General features: G+C 36.9%; 1 protein-coding gene across 4 annotated transcripts in view; it reads right to left on the reverse strand.

The window, feature by feature from the left end:
• Window positions 1-2,046: 2,046 nt before the first annotated feature.
• LINGO1 (leucine rich repeat and Ig domain containing 1) overlaps window positions 2,047-16,608 on the reverse strand; it is a 217,943-nt gene continuing 203,381 nt past the window's right edge. For all 4 annotated transcript variants that reach the window (XM_072402153.1, XM_072402156.1, XM_072402155.1 and 1 more), the window contains one exon: window positions 2,047-4,396. In XM_072402153.1, coding sequence (XP_072258254.1) covers window positions 2,558-4,378 — 1,821 coding nt within the window. In that variant the 5' untranslated portion in view covers window positions 4,379-4,396 and the 3' untranslated portion in view covers window positions 2,047-2,557. The remainder of the gene's footprint in view (window positions 4,397-16,608) is intronic.

Raw genomic sequence — 16,608 nt, forward strand, 5'->3', positions numbered from 1 at the left:
CTGGGATCTCTTACTGAGAGGATTCTCACGGCCCCATTCATAAATGCAGCTGCGATGATCTCCTCTCAGAGTGAGTCATGCGGCTTGCGTTTATGAATGAACGGGGCCGTGGGAAAAATCAGAGTATTTTTCCCATGCTGCATTCATTCATAAGCAGCCAGCAAGACTCACACTGTTTTCCCTGGATGGAGAAACTCTATCTAGGAACAGCAATCAGGGGAGGGGAGCCTATTGCAACAGCAATCAGGGGAGGGGAGCTAACAGCTCTGCTCCCGATTGGTCTTGCAGGTCCCAAAAATTCAGTCTCGCTGGCTGAATATACAAAGGCCGTTTTTGCCTACATGTTTGCCATGTGAGAACGTCCCGATTCTGCGCGAGACTGAGTTTAATAAATTTACTCGCTCATCCCTACTTCAAGAAAAACATCCAGCTTTTTCATAAAGCAATCTATAGTAGTTGCTAAAACTACTTCCTGAGGGAGCCTATTCTACATTTTCACAGACCTTACAGTGAAGAATCCCTTCCTTATCCGGAGCACCCTTGTCCTTTGTAATGACCTTAGAGAGAATAATAGAGAAGCAAGTTCCCTATATGGACCATTTATATTTATGAGAAAGTGTTTTGAGAAGATCCTAGGTGCTGGGCTACCAACAGCAGTAGCAACCTATGCAACATACATAAGCCGGAATGAAAATACCATTGTCATTGTGTACTTCCACACAAGTGATACTTCCACACAAGTCTCAACCTTTTTAACATGGAGAAACCCTTGAAATAGTTTTAGGGGCTTGGAGAACTCCTGCTCTTAGTTCTATATCCACAGATCACAGTACATTAGTGTGGTGGTCAATAAGAAGAATGCTTCTTACATTGCTGGGGGAAGAATTTCAACCTTACACATAGTCAAAAAGATCATTAGTGTCAGTTAAACTGCCCTGATAGGCACAAATAGCTCATTGCCAAAGGAACCCCTGGAAATCTTTGAAAGAACAACTGATTGAGAAATACTGCTCTACACAATATTTAACGCAGAAATATGAAAAATACATTTTTGCTGCAATATTTAGATTGCAGTACTTTGTCTGTCGTAAGATATCATCATTCAGATGGGAAGCATCATCTAACTAACTCTGAGCTCAGGTTGTTCTGGGCCCAACGTCTGTTACTGGACAATGGAATGGAAAACAGTGCAATAATAAACTCATCTCTCTGACACTTTTTTACTTCCTTTCAGCATGCTTCTTACATGAAGTATATACATGCTGCTACCGCTACTTTCACTCCCCTGCTCTGCTCTATATGGACTGTTACATGTGCATACCTTTCACCTTTATTAAATATCCTCACCCCGAATCACTGTCTGCCCCTGCTTCCCTTCTTTTACCTCAAATTTAATGCTGGCTTTTTTATATTCAATATATTTTCTGGTAAAGCTTACTTCAAGGCAAACATAACTATTAAATAAATGAAGCAATGTATTCAGCAATAAATCATTTGAAGTACTTTTATTGCAACTACCATAAGTAACCGAGTTCCGTTCCACTCTACTGCAGCACTCAAACTAATAGCAAGGGCTCAATCTGCAGTCTGAGAGAAGAGAAAGGACACAACTATATTCAGTAACAGAAAACATGGTGTCACCTCTGGCTATGCAGTGTGAAATGCAGAACTAGAACTTTGGGGGATAAATCAGCTAACATGTATACAGTCTGTCTGGGTGTTTAGCGGTTTACCTGGAATTCAGCTTTAAGTGTCTGCTAATTCTAAAAGGTCAGGTTCTAGTTTTAAAAATCCTAATTGCTTTATGTTCTTGTTTGTTAAAATCACAGCTTGTCCTTTTGGTTCACTTTGAGTCAACCTCACTTAATTGATTTAAAGCTATACTTACTGACTATATGTGTCCAGTCAATGCCTCTTAAAACAAAACAGATTTGTGAGTTGCAATATTGACTTTTTGGTTGCCACAATTACCAAATTAACTTCATTTTCCAAAAAAAACAAACAAAAATGAAACAAATCAGTTGTTAAGCAAAAAGATCACTGCTGTTGGGAGTTTTACAGTTTTTCTTTAATTTTTTCAATAATATTCATATTTATTTTTTCATAAAAATCACAGGTATTGAAATCAGGAGAAGATACAGAGGTCAAAGTTCAGTTACAGAGTCAGTTGGCCTTGCATTCCTTCACCTTTTCCTGTTTTTGACTGGGGGGGGGTTCATTTCCTTTTCTATTATTGAATTTGCTCAATGCTATCCTCTTCCCCCCTGTATCAACAACTGTATTGTTGGTATGAAACAGGTGGGCTTTTTGCAATCTGGGGGAGTTTTGAGGGTTGAACTGACAAGGTTAAAAGTGCAAAGGTCATTCCCCAAACATACAAAGTCCATGGATCAAAAAGTACAGGCTATGGAATTCCCGTTGCCATTACTTCCCCTCCAGTTATACAGCTAGTCCATTAAGGGCTTAACAGAAAAGTTGGAACAAAGACAGGCACTCTGCAATCCACTACCTGCCTCTATTACCCCATTCCTTCTTTTCCCCCACTGATCAACCAATATCATATCATCTTCATGTTAAACTTGCGAGGAGCATCTGCAGTGGATAGTCCAGCATCAGACTTTCGCGGCACATATTCTATTTCAATATTGTGTTTAGTGTTTCCTTTTCCTCTGCTCCAAAGAAAAAGTAAGACCAAGCAAAACAGGACCACCCCCAAAAAGGATATGAATCCCATAGTGGTTGCAATTATTAGAGTTTTAATATCAAACGGGAAAGGGACACTAGCACGAGTGCTGTTGACATCGCTTTCATTCGGCTGGTTAGAGATGAAGGCAAAGGTCTTGTTGGGTTGGTGAGGCCAGTCGGGTGAGTAACTGCGCACATGAAGATGGGCCAGTGAAGTATCATTTCCAGCTGCATTGCTAGCAACACAATGATAAGTCCCATTGTCTTGGATCTGGGCGTAACGTACTTCCAAAGTTCCATCTGGAAATACAGTCAGCCTTCCATTGCTTTTGCTGGTGATGAAAGTCTTTCGTGGGGATTGCCACAGTATGGTAGGTGGTGGATCTCCATCAGCACGGCAAAAAAAGTGTACTGTATGCCCTTCATCTACATGAACTACTTGAGGACTTCGATCCTGAATGCGTGCTTTTCTGCATGAAAAATAGGTTGGCTGCAGCACATCAGGAAAATCTTTGAACTCTTTTCCCTGCACATACTCTGGACTGGAACAGGATGGCTGCTGTCGATTAAAGTTGAGACGCCAGCGTCGCCGAAAGATCCACATTAAACGGCAGTCACAAGCCAGTGGGTTGCGATCCAAAATTAACGTTTCTAGATTGCCTACAGAGTGAAAAGAAGATTCTTCCAGTGTACTTAGGAGATTGGAGGAAACATTAAGTACACGTAAATGGTTTAGACCACGGAAAGCATAGGGTTCAACAACAGAAAGCTGGCCACCTACCAGGTGGAACTCCTGGAGTCTCAGCAACTCATGCAACATAGATCCCTCCACAGATGAAATTGGGTTGTATGAAAGGTTAAGAAAGCGAAGATAAACAAGATGCCTGATTGCTACATATGGTATAGCGCTCAGATTGCTGTGTGTAATAGAAAGAGATGTTAAATTTAATCCATACAAGCTATTGGATGTCATTGTGTCCAAATAAGGCCAATGGGCCACTTCTAAACTTTTCAGCCGAAACAGCCTTTTGAAGGAGTAGTCACGAATTAAGTTGATGTTAAGGTACCGGAGCCGTAGAGAGATGAGACCATGCAGGTGAGACAAAGCCTCTGTGGGCACCACGGTGAGGTTACACTTTTCCAGTGTCAGCTCTTCCAGGCTGTTGAGTCCACGGAAGGCACGATGAGAAATATACACCAAATCATTGTCTCCAACTTCCAGAGATTTGAGGTTATAAAGGTCCTGGAACATATCATCCAGCAATATGACAATTTTGTTTTCACTGATGTCAAGTTGTGTTAGGTTACTGAGTCCTGTAAATACACCTAAAGGAATGAGCTTGAGACGATTACTTCGCAGCCCCAAGGATCGTAGGTTGAAAAGCCCATTGAAGGCGCCAGGTTCAATCAAAGACACTATGTTTTCACTAAGCTCCAACTCCTCCAAATAAGGAAAGGAGGAGAACTCGTCCTGGTTAAGCGCCTTAATCCTATTTTTGCTGAGGTCCAATAGTCGTGTGTCCGTGGGAATGCCTTCGGGGACGCTGAGGTGACGCTTGCGGTGGCACAAAACAGAACGATCCTGAGGAGAGCATTCGCAACGTTGGGGACAACCTGAGGCCGAGCCAGACAGGAAGGAGCCCAGTACAAGCAACAGGATGGGACACAGGCAAGGTGGCAACGGGAGATTCATACTGGATCCTGGACTCACCTGCAGAGAAACAAAAACATAAATGAGATAAACAATTGTTCTAATGTTTAACATTACTTTAGCTCTAATAATTGTTTTGTGATCTTTACCAGATCCTAATCACATTAAATAATTCAGCAACAGCGTAACAACTGGGTGGTCAAACACTGGCCATCTGAGCTATGTACCAAAAAATAATCTGGGCCTCTTTGGCAGCATAAAAAGGTTATTAAAAGTGTCATCAATTGATAACTGATTGTAATTTTATAAATTCAACCTGCACTATGGCTATTTTAGTGATACCAGTATGTAGGAAACATGCTTCATGTAAAATGGATTGTTTAAAATGTTAATAATCAACCAAACTGTCCTTTTGAGTAAACCATATATAACTGTACAAATGTCCTAAAAAGCTCTAAACAAAAATATTTCCTAAACAAGATAGTGCTGCAGCTGCCATATAGATAATCCTATTATTACCACCATGTTTTCTAAAAAAAGAATTGCAATAAAGTTACAGTTGGAAGTTTGAGAGTAATATTAGTTATCCCACTTTCATATACAAAATGCAAACATACTCCACAATTCTGTACTAACAAAATATAATTGTCAATTTTCTTGAAGTAATTGGATTAGACATCATAACCAAGTGATTATTTGCTAGTATGCCATACTATATTGCATGAATACTGCAAGTAAATCATACCATGTTGCATGAATACTGGCTTAAAATGAATGGTAGAAGTAGTATTTCGAGTCCATCCTGCTGACATCACATTTGGTATAATATATTGTATATACATTTGTATATTATCAAAGCATTAACTAATATAGTATTTTACCTGACGCACATCACAGGGAATAGAAAGAGATCACCTACCCAGTTCTGGGTCTCAGGCACTGTAAAGTGACAATATTACCCTATAAATTAGCAAATGTAATTGTGGCATGCCAAGCTAGTGCTTGCAAATGCTATTCTAGTTGTTAGCCCTAAAGTATTTACTGGTCCAATACCTTAAAAATTTACCTCTTAGTTATAAACAATTATCATGTTTTTATTCACAAAACATTATTTTATCCACTACATCCACCCTTGGAAACAATCATAAAATCCTTCTTTAGGTAACTTCCGAAAAGATTTCTATCCACGTTGGCTAAAAATATCTACTACTTTTGAGAATACTTGCCAAACTGAGCCACCAGGGGAAAAATACTAAATATAAATCCCTATTAGTTCCTCTCCCCTATATACAGTGGCAGGAAGCCTTAATTACAGTTCTGGAGCAAAGAGCTTGGTCCCAGTTCTAGGATATCATACCACATGGGTAGACCAACTTCTTTTTGTTGACGCTAACTACCAATTACTGTTAACGTGGTACATGGTCCCATAGAGGCTTGTGTTTAACAACGCAGATACTTGTTTTGGCAGTTGAGCTACAAAAGGCACCCTTAAGCATATTTGGTGGGACTGTCTGAGAGTTAAGGGATATTGGACCAAAGTGCACCTTCTTGTTTACAGATATATTCAGATATACTGCAAAAACTCCACTTGCAGCTCCTCTAAATATGAAGCTTTAGGCTATATAAACGTCTATGCAACGCAGAGTTTTAACCGTCATCTTTAAAACAAACGTTGTGCTTAGCCCGGGAGTTGGAGACACCCACGATCCCACAAGTAAAGTAAAGAACACATTGGTTCCTTTTGAATAAAAAAAAAAATGACCTGGTTATTACATTTAGGAAAAAATGATTGTCATTGATTTAACACTATATTCTGAATGGCTTTATTGTTTCAGTAGTCACTACTAGGTCACAAAGACAAATGAAAGATCAGTCAATATGTTATCCTTAGCCAGCAATCATTTTGAAGGTTACTCTCCTTCTTGCATTGACTACCACCTTTCATTCGTCTTTAACATCTTTCCACATTCACACAGATCTAGACCTTTGCTCACCACAGTCCAATGTCATATAATGTGCCATAACAATATGATTTCCTTTAACACCATACTCCCCGAGATCTTTAACCTAACCCTGGCTTTCTATAGCCTTAGGTGTCTCAACTCCCAACTATTGCAAGAGACAAGAAAAATTACCTTACCAAATGACCTTCATGGCCACTACTGCTTTGCAATTACTAAAGACTTTTTTTATTTTTAATAATGCTAAAGTCTATATGAGACTGGATTGGATGAGAAGTGAGCATTGGATGTACTTTGTTATCTTTAAATATAGAATGGCTATACTGTGATCACCACGAGTCTTGAACAAACCACTTGCTCCACCTTATCTTCAGATCAGAGATATAAACAAAGACGCAACCCCCACATCCTCTGATATTTCATTGCAGACAGGGTAATTAGACGATTAATGATAATTACAGGCAAGAAAATCTAGTCTGTTGAAAGGAGGGTAAATTAACACATACAGACACAGGAAACACAGTGTGCTTGTTGGGATCTGCAAGCTGACATAACACTAACAGCTACTTCTTAACTGTGATACTCTCAGAGTAGGCAGAGTAAATTTGTATCTCAGGTACGCAACGTATAACGTTTTATTTAAAAACACTATGCAAAGAGCTTATAGTGTGCCCAAGGCAACAAATCCTAATTCACATTTCAACAGTACACTAAATAGCTACAAAAGCAACATCTGAAGGGTTATAATAGGATACATCACAGAAAATCGTCGCTTTTTTGCAATGATTATTAATTAAACTCCGTGAACATTATTGCAGCAGGATGCAAAAAATATTTCTTTATATCCATCTGTCTCACATTTATTTTCTGCCTGCAATGACCCACTGTTACCTACTGTTGTCAATTGTACCTTCTATTCTAGAATCACATTAACATGCACAAACAGTAGGTTACTTCTGTCTGTACATGTTAAGGTGTTAAAATATTTTAATATTTTAGCAGATAACATATCACTTTATAAACACATTTGACAGGGAATTTTAGCTATTTAAATAAATGAGTAATTATTTGAAAAACATACATAATGCATACAAACCTAATTAGGTATTTAGGTGAAGCTAGTTCATTCTCAGAAATGGTTTTTATTAACAATGTGTGTAGTTAGATCATTTTAAAACAGCCTAAACCCCCTAATTATCACCAAAAGTGAAAGCTCTCTAGGGGATGAACATTTGATTTTTATAGATGCAATTATAGGCTAAAACTGATGTGCTCATTATAAACAACCAAATTTAGGATGGTACCTTATAACTTGCATTTGTTTTCATAGGTTTATTGTATAATATCAATTGTGACGGTAATTTTACACACATTACAAATAAAATCTATGTAGTAAATGACCACCATCAATGCTGCTTGCATCACCATTGCCCTAACAATGTTATATTGTATAGATATAGTTACTGGGCAATTTAGTTTACAAAGATGTGGCCCTCAAATTCCTAATGAACATATAAAAACCGATTACACTGTCTAAAAACTAAAGGGTGTGGTGATTGTGAAAGTACATGGAAGAATTGGAGCACAATAGTCATTCTGGACAAAGAATAATTATATGTTATAGGAAGACGGTCGCAGTTGCCAATGAGAGGAACAAATAAGTGCTTTCTAAATCAGATACACAGGGGCATTTATAAACTACTTATTATAGAAAGCAAATTACAGACACTGATGCATGCAATTTTAATGTACATCTAATAAAACTGCTGTGACTGCAAAAACATTGTGCCAGTGTGTAGAAATCATGTGATGTACCACTATCTTTCTGTCTTTTTTTGTCTGATTTACTTTTGTCCCAAATTTTCACAATATGGGCAATACTCATATTTTGCTCATGTCAAACCAATGGACAATTCCAATGCCCTTTTAAAGTGCTAAAAACTAGGAGAAGCTTATAGTATTAGACGTTAAGTCATAAAAAAATCAGTTCACCTACATCTTAACAGATGGTAATATGTTGATATGGGTTACTATAATTTGGTATACCATATTGAAGAATACAAGAACAAGAAAAATACAGGACTTTAACGGCAGTGGATTTATAAAAACATATTAACATATACCTTTTATTTCCTTCATTAAGAAACAACAGTTAAAAAATATACCATATCTTTCGCCGTATAAGACGCTCCAGAATATAAGACGCACCCAATTTTAAAGGAGGAAAATCTAGAAAAAAAAGATTCTGAAAGAATATTCCCCTTCTGATCACTCATGTGCCATTCAAATTCCCTTTCTGATCACTCTGTGCCTTTCAAATTCCCTTTCTGATCACTCTGTGTCATTCAAATGTCCCTTCTGATCACTCTGTGTCATTCAAATTCCCCTTCTGATCACTCTGTGCTTTTTTTCCACTGTACGGCAGTTAGGACAGGGAACAGCAGGGGGCACTGTGCCGGCTTCTTTCGCTCTGCACTGAAGCCAGGAGAAGACACGATGCTGCCAGAGGAGAGGAGACACACGCTGCATGCAGCCAGACACACGCAGGATCGGGTATCGGGTGAGTATCTTATTTTAATTATTTTATACCACATTTGTCGTATAGGACGCACCAACTTTTCCCCCCCAGTTTTGGGGAAGAAAAAGTGCGTCTTATACGGCAAAAAATACGGTAGATGCCTCTTCCCTTATACCAAGTTTCAGAAAGAGTTAATCAACATTGTTAGCATACATGGGCTAGATAAATTGTACACGTTACATATGATGAGATCATCCGATGCATTTCGCAGACTGTGTCCTCTTCCTCAGGGATGTAATTGGTACAGCTAGTAGGTGTATCAGCACAAAAGTTGTTGCATTCACCGGTATGCTTACTCTCTTGGTATGAAGGTAGGCAAAAGCCAGAATTAAAATCACAACACCGATGGTGGTGTCCCATACATGTTCTCCACAACGATATTCAGTACTTCTCCAGATATTATTGGTAATACTCCATTATGGAGTGACAATAAATAATTATCTCCAAAAACTAGATTCAATCATATGATTCCATCCAGAAACGGACATGCAATTAAATTGTAAGAAGAACCGCCATCCTCTGTGATACCAAATGTGAGATTACAATTGTAAGAAGACCAGACAATATTAATGATAAAAAATTGGTATACCGTATATTTTTGTGCACATAAATAAAATGGAAATCCAACCACTGTTAGCAGAATGGCCATGTCCTTCCTATGTTTGTTCCTCATATATCCAGTTGTGGCAGACCAGCCTTATGCTTCTACAATGTCACAATCAATAAGTATTAAAATCAATCAATATTAAAAGCACATGGGGTATGGGGATTGGCAAATGTTAGATATGTATTTTGCTGATTCAAGCTTTCAAGACATAAAATGAAGCATGCTACCTACTGCCTATTTACCTATAAGGGGTTTAAGCAAATCATGAGTTTATGCTTGGCTGTCATGAGGGAGTAAATTTATTTGAAACTCATTAATTAAATTAAAGCCAGTTGAAGGGCATTCTACAGCAGGGCTGTCCCATTCCAGTGCATAAAAGCCACAAATATACCAGAATTTCAGAATCCTTCCCTCTGGGACTGCAGTTAGTCAGCCCTGTTCTACAGTGAATGCCCAGGTTGCATGGTATTCCAGTGGAGTAAAGACTACCTCTGGGGCACAGACAGGAGAACATTTTGCAGCAGCACTATTGATTATGGAAAAGAATGAAGATAAAGAAGCCAAGGTGGCTGTCCTGAATGCACGTGTTTTCCATTTTTATTTTCCCACCACCAACTGTAATATCTTAAAACAAAATCTGCACTGAAAGAATATATAGATTTGCATCGATTACTTCTTCTAAAAGTACTAGCTGCCTGATTACCATGCCACTTCATCTGTTTTAATGCTTTCTAAGTTATAACAAGTATATGGCGCTTAAGATTCCTGAATTCTCTCTGATTTTACTGATTTTCTTGCTTGTTCCACTTCAGTGGTTCATAAATTACTACAACCACAACCAGCCATATAAGAAGCATTTTGTAGACTTGAACAATACTAGCCTCCATATTTTTTCAATCAAGTTTACTTTAAAACAAATTGGTTCAGATCCTGTCTTTCATTGTGGATTCTTCCCTGACAGTTACATGGAAAGAATAGGAAACTGATATATGAAAGAGAGTGTAAAGTAATATAATGAGAACATGGCCTGAGGAAACTGTAAAAGGTAAACTAAAAGAAGCAGGAGACAAAATAAAAATACAGAGTTATATTTTGAAGATTAACTGTAACAAAGTGAGCTTTATTGAATAAAGGATTTTGAACAGGAAAAAAATGAACTGAAGTGAAACATGAGCTAGATAAACGTCAAGGGAAAGGAACAACGGGAGGGAGCCTAAGGGTAATGCCACATGGACACTTTCATGCCTGTAGTTTCCCTTGTGTACCTAGCTGTCACTTTCTGCCATCAAAACAGGAAAAAGTAAGCAAAGTACACTTCTTATTCAATGCACAGGGGAAATGACATCCTAAATACCTGAGCATAAGTTATCACAGAGCTATCACAAAAATTCAAAATTTGATTGCTGTACACTGTTCATAAATGTTTTTGTAGGACATTATCCCCAAACATAACCCATAACCTATTTTAATGGAATAGAACATCTAGTTCATGATTACAGTTATGTCTGTATAAAATTACTCTTTGAGCTTGCTCTTGTGTATGACTTTGCTATTGTCACTTTTGGCTTGATGGTATAGAAGCATTTCTGAGTTATAAAAACTACAGTACAGTACAATTATAATTTTCCTTGCTAGTTTTAGGTGTCAGCATGCATTCTCTTTTGTACTAGAAAAAAAATACTAGGATGGTTTGCAATGGGTGACGCCTTTCACGTGATCTGCACCATATTTAAAAATCATAAACTGGTAAGAGGTAGAGAAGTTATGTCGATCTCTCTATGATCCTGAATCACTGGACAAAACAAGTATTGAAGCATTTTTAAATAAGTCTAATTTTGGTATAGATAAAAAAATCCTTTTATTCTGCAATGCTAACCTGTTTGGTACTGGTCCAGGATGAATTATATTATTATTATTATCCAGTTTTAATATAGCACCAACATATTAGGCAGCGCTTTACAAAGTCCATAGTCATGTCACTAGCTGTCCCTCAATGGGGCTCACAATATAATGTCCCTACCATCATCATACGTCATTATTACAGTTCAAGGTCAATTTGGGGGGGAAGCCTAATAATCTTAATGCATGTTTTTGGAATGTGGGAGGAAACCAGAGTATCAGAGGAAACCCACACAAATACAGGGAGAACTCATTGCAGAGAACCCTGGCTGAGATTCGAACCTGGGACAAAAGCCAGAGTGCTAACCTCTGAGCTACCATGCTGAATTATAGGATGAATGATACCCATTGACACTCAACCCACTTCCTGTGGCTCCATAGCATCAAGGACCCACCTTCTGAGAGGTACAGTGATGCTGAATGGAGGCACTGCTACATCAGAGCTTATCTGTGCAAGAACGTCCTTTTCAGACTTGCTGTCAAAGCTTTGCAGTTAGCCATTTCCAGACACTCCTATTCAAATACCCTGTGGTTTCTAGTGCTAGTGCATTTGAGTAAGGTTGAGTATGGTTGTGGTGCTGTTCTTTCTCCAGAGGGGAAAAATAAACCAGAAACAATTGGTGCATCCAAGAACCACCCCACGACCCACTGCAACCACATGAACAACATGGCACCCAACCTTTGAGAGTGCAGTTGAGTCTGTAGTAGAACACAAGTCTGAAATGGCCCACCCAAGTTCCACCCAACAACTGAGAAAATAATGAGGATCGTGCTTGTCAACTCACTAGGCATAGGACATCTGATAATAGGTAAGTATATCAAAAACATCCAAAGCATATATAAAAGGCTGAAACAGGCCCTACATGTTGGTTTCTTGGTATGTTTATTTGGATTCTACCACTGTCATAACTAGCAAATGAACAGTACAGTAAATTCAGTTTCTTGGTTGCTTTAGAGCAAAAACTACTCCACTGACTATCCTATATAAAGAAATCCTTTGTATGTCATGACTGGTAAGGTCAATGAAGCATCTGCTACATATTGCTTTAATGTGCTTGTCCAATAAACCTACAAAGATGTCACTTACATCTTAGGATTCAGTAGTCTGCAATCTCATGCCAAATGGCCACTACTGCATTGTATGAGGCACATAATATTTGGCATAGTTCCTGGACAGGCTATAATGAGCGTTTTGTAGAAGATAGCTCTTCAGGGAAGAAACCCCTTCTCATTCTCTGTAAATCACATTGAAATATCGCTAGTATATGCTTACACATCGCTTTTACATTTCAGCCACAGGCACCTGTCACTGTGTTACAGTCTCCATAGTAAAAAGACAGTATAGTGCATAGTTGTGATTATAGAATATATTGTTATATTTCCCTTTTTCTATGTATATGGAAAAAATATTCCTTATTTATCAATTCAGTTATGAAGTATAAACACTTGAGCTTTGTTACACCCCTGCTAGCTAATTAGTACCTTGCTTTCTATAATATAAACACTTATCTCTAATGCAGACTTTTTATATTGCAGTCAATAGTTGCTTTATTATACTGTGTATACAGAGACTATTGCTAGGTTGCACTCCTATTCTTTTGTTGGGAATGAACTATAACGCTAATCTTACCTGTCATTGTTTAAATAGCTATCTATCTAGTGCTACCTGTACAATAGGCCTGATGTAATATTTTTTAGTTCTCCAAGACTGTAGAATACAGACTATTATGTGAGAACCTGGGTGATCCAGCAAACCACAAAACATTTAATATTAGTTTGAAAATGTTTTCTTTTATTCTGGACCAGATACTTTCCATGATAATCTATCAATCTCCATACTTGCATAACTTTAATTAACCAAGCTCAATGTGTCCTTTTACATTATCATTACAAAACGATTCCTAAAGTATTTTCTGACATCACTGGACCAGAACAAGTATGCATGTTGCAGCTCTGGCTTCTTATCTATGTATATATATTTATGTATATATAGATATTTTTCTTACATATGTTCTTATTGCATTTTGGGGAATCAGATTACCATACCAACTCACTAAATAACATTTTCAGGTGAAGCTCCCCTTATATTTTTCTTATGAAAGTTTTCTTTAGGATGACACTAATTTAAAGCTTTTTTATCCTGGGAAATTGCGATACATCAGAGCTTTTTACAACTATTCTCACTCCCATGATTTTCACTAATCTGACTTTATTTACTATATGGCTTTTCAAATATGACTTTTTACTGGAGCCACATTCTACCACATATACCCCAAGGCCTCACAAAAGCTAAACAATAATAACAAAGATATTTTTAATACAAGTACATTGATTCACTACTTTAGCTTCAGATTCAGACCAATACAGTTAGGCACATATTCCTAAAGATGTATGTTATGATCCTACTCAAGTATACAAACATACAGCAATTAAGAAACTGAGGTTTGATGGTTGAAATGCTGAAAATGTGAAGTTTCCAGATAAAACATTCTGCAGTATGTGTATTTATTGTCCTTTCTGTTTGATCAGCAAGGTATTCCCTTAACAATGTTAAGAGAAGACCGTATTTCTATGTCCTCTGAGCATCTGGCCAACATATGGGTTGATTCTCTCCACTTGGAGCCCAGAGTGCACCTTCTTCTGTGCATATGTGTAACAACTACCAAAGGCTTTTTCATTCTGGTCTTGTCTTCCATTGCTTGGTCTCCTCTTATTGTTACATAAAATATTGTGTAAGATAAGTGCTAATGTCAGATTTGCAGTCCCAGACCTTCACAGCCTTTGATTTCTTTGTTATAATCTCAGTGACAGCCTTGTTAGAAAGATACATAAAATGAACAAATATTGCCCCAAGTCACCTAATTCTTCATGTCACAAAACTAAGGTGGTCTAGCCATATTCAACAAAGACACACACAAGGACAGACTGGTGCACCAGAGCATTCATCCATTTCATACAATTAATGTATGCCCCCTTATATTTCTTGTAGTGGTATTGCTCTTTTTAATGTATATATTTTAATCTCTTCTTACCTGATGTATTAACAATGATGTGTGGATTGTCATCCACTTTTCTTTTGCTTAGCATACACTTATATCTTATGTCAAATGTTGCACAAATAATTGTAATGCATTCTGAAGATCACACAACAGTCTTGTGGGTTTGCTTCATATATGCAGAACTAATATGGATGGTGAATTTATATAACAGACATATAAGCATTCCATGGTCAAATTCATAACATTTAGCGTTTCCCTGTCTGTGCTTTTTCTGAAACACAAACAACACATCCACGTAAAAGTGTAAATGTAATTCTTTCAGAGCTCCTAGCTCCTCCTGCAGTGTCATTGTTTGTATGTGTCAGTCATTTGCTATCTCTATTTAATGCACAGCACTGCATATTACGTTGGCGCTATATTAATACTGTTTAACAATATTATTATTAATAATAACAATAATAAAAATAGTAATAATAATAAGAAGAATTACACTCCCATATCATAATCTAACCCTCAACATGTGTTGGAGCTAGTTGAGCATAGACTCCAGTTTACAAAAAGAAAAAAAAGTAAGTCTTACCAAGACAAATCAAGAAATGTATGAAAACTGAGCACATTACACTAGTGGCTAGTAGCCTAGATCACATTTTATATATCTAGCCTATATATCCTATAATAACTAGACTTTTACATTTATGGTGAATAGTAGCTTTATACACCATGGATAAACTCTGCTTTTTATGTGTGGTCAGTAATTCCTCCTAATACAAGTACTTTTAATTACATTGGTGTTGGTGATAATCAGTAAAATTGGATTACTGAGCTCTTACAAGTAATACATACAATGTTTTATTTTTATGTAAAGATTGCAGAAAATTAACTAATAGATAACATTTCAGAGCCTCTAAACAGTAACTAAAGTGCATTTGACATTATTTGACCTTTCTTTTCTAATTAAGATCTACATTACTATGTAGTTAAATATGAAGTAAACAGATTATGGAAACTCTTCAGTGATCTGCAATTGGAAGACCTAAAACCTATCCAACAAAGATGAGCTCCATTACTATAATGAGCATTTGCTGATCTCTAAAATCTAATAGTGTAGCCTCCAGTACCAGGAACGAATTGCATTTAGAGTGTGAAGGCTTGTAAAAAGGCATTTAGGGGCACAATTCTTTAGTAAGCACAAATGTTTCTATAATAAATAATTTTACATACATAATACACAGTATATATATAAATATATATAGGGGAATTGCCATAATTTAAGCATTTTCAGAGAAGAAGCAGGGATATTCAGTGACCTTGAGAGTGGTATTTATTTGCTGTACACTATAACAGTAATGAACTATGGCAGCTGATTTAGCAAACAAAAGGTTTGTGGAATTGGGAAAAAAACACTTATGAGTGTATATGTAATATATACTAAGAGGCAACAAAAGAGGCAACAGAAACCGTTTATTCCATGTTCACAGAGGTTTAGTAATTTGGGTCCTGGAAGTAAGATGTGTTTGTGTAATATGCAAAATAATTGCTAAATAATTAATTATTATAAATATATAAATACTGTTTATTATTATTATTATTATATTAATAATAATAATGCCCTATCACATGTTAGGGTCCCATATTATTAGGATAACATTTAAGCTACTTCTTACTAAACAGATTTGTTACAAAAGGCATGTAAAAATTGTAAACTTTTAAAAAAAACTTTGAAGGCACATTTGCAACAGTTGCATAAATTCCAAGCCTCCAAGGAAGCTGAAATGGTTGGATATGATTTGGATATGATTTTGATATCCATTTTGGGTAAAAGCATTTCAAATTCCTAAGAGCCTTCCATCATTGTGTATTTTGATGGAGTAAAACTCAAGCGATCACCTTACTCACTTCAACACACAGAATCCAGTCTAAAGGTTAAGGGCACTAAAGATGCCCTGACAAAATGTAAGAAATGTAATAAAAAGCTACAAGAAATAAATCTAGGAAGGAAAAAAATTAAATAATAATGATGTTAAATGAAATGAACATTTTTACAAGTATATATAAAAATAAATCTGGTGATATTAGCCAGCTAAAAGGTGAACTAAGACATTTAAAAGTAGAAGACAAAGGGCAGGATAAAATGTTTATTGCATGGTGAGGATGAATTATATAGGAGTAGGGAATGTTCAATTTGCAAGATGAATTTTCATTTCGATTAGTGAGTGAGGTGAAACTAA

This window comes from Pyxicephalus adspersus, chromosome 2, assembly GCF_032062135.1.
Source record: "Pyxicephalus adspersus chromosome 2, UCB_Pads_2.0, whole genome shotgun sequence".
Taxonomy (NCBI): Eukaryota; Metazoa; Chordata; class Amphibia; order Anura; family Pyxicephalidae; genus Pyxicephalus; species Pyxicephalus adspersus.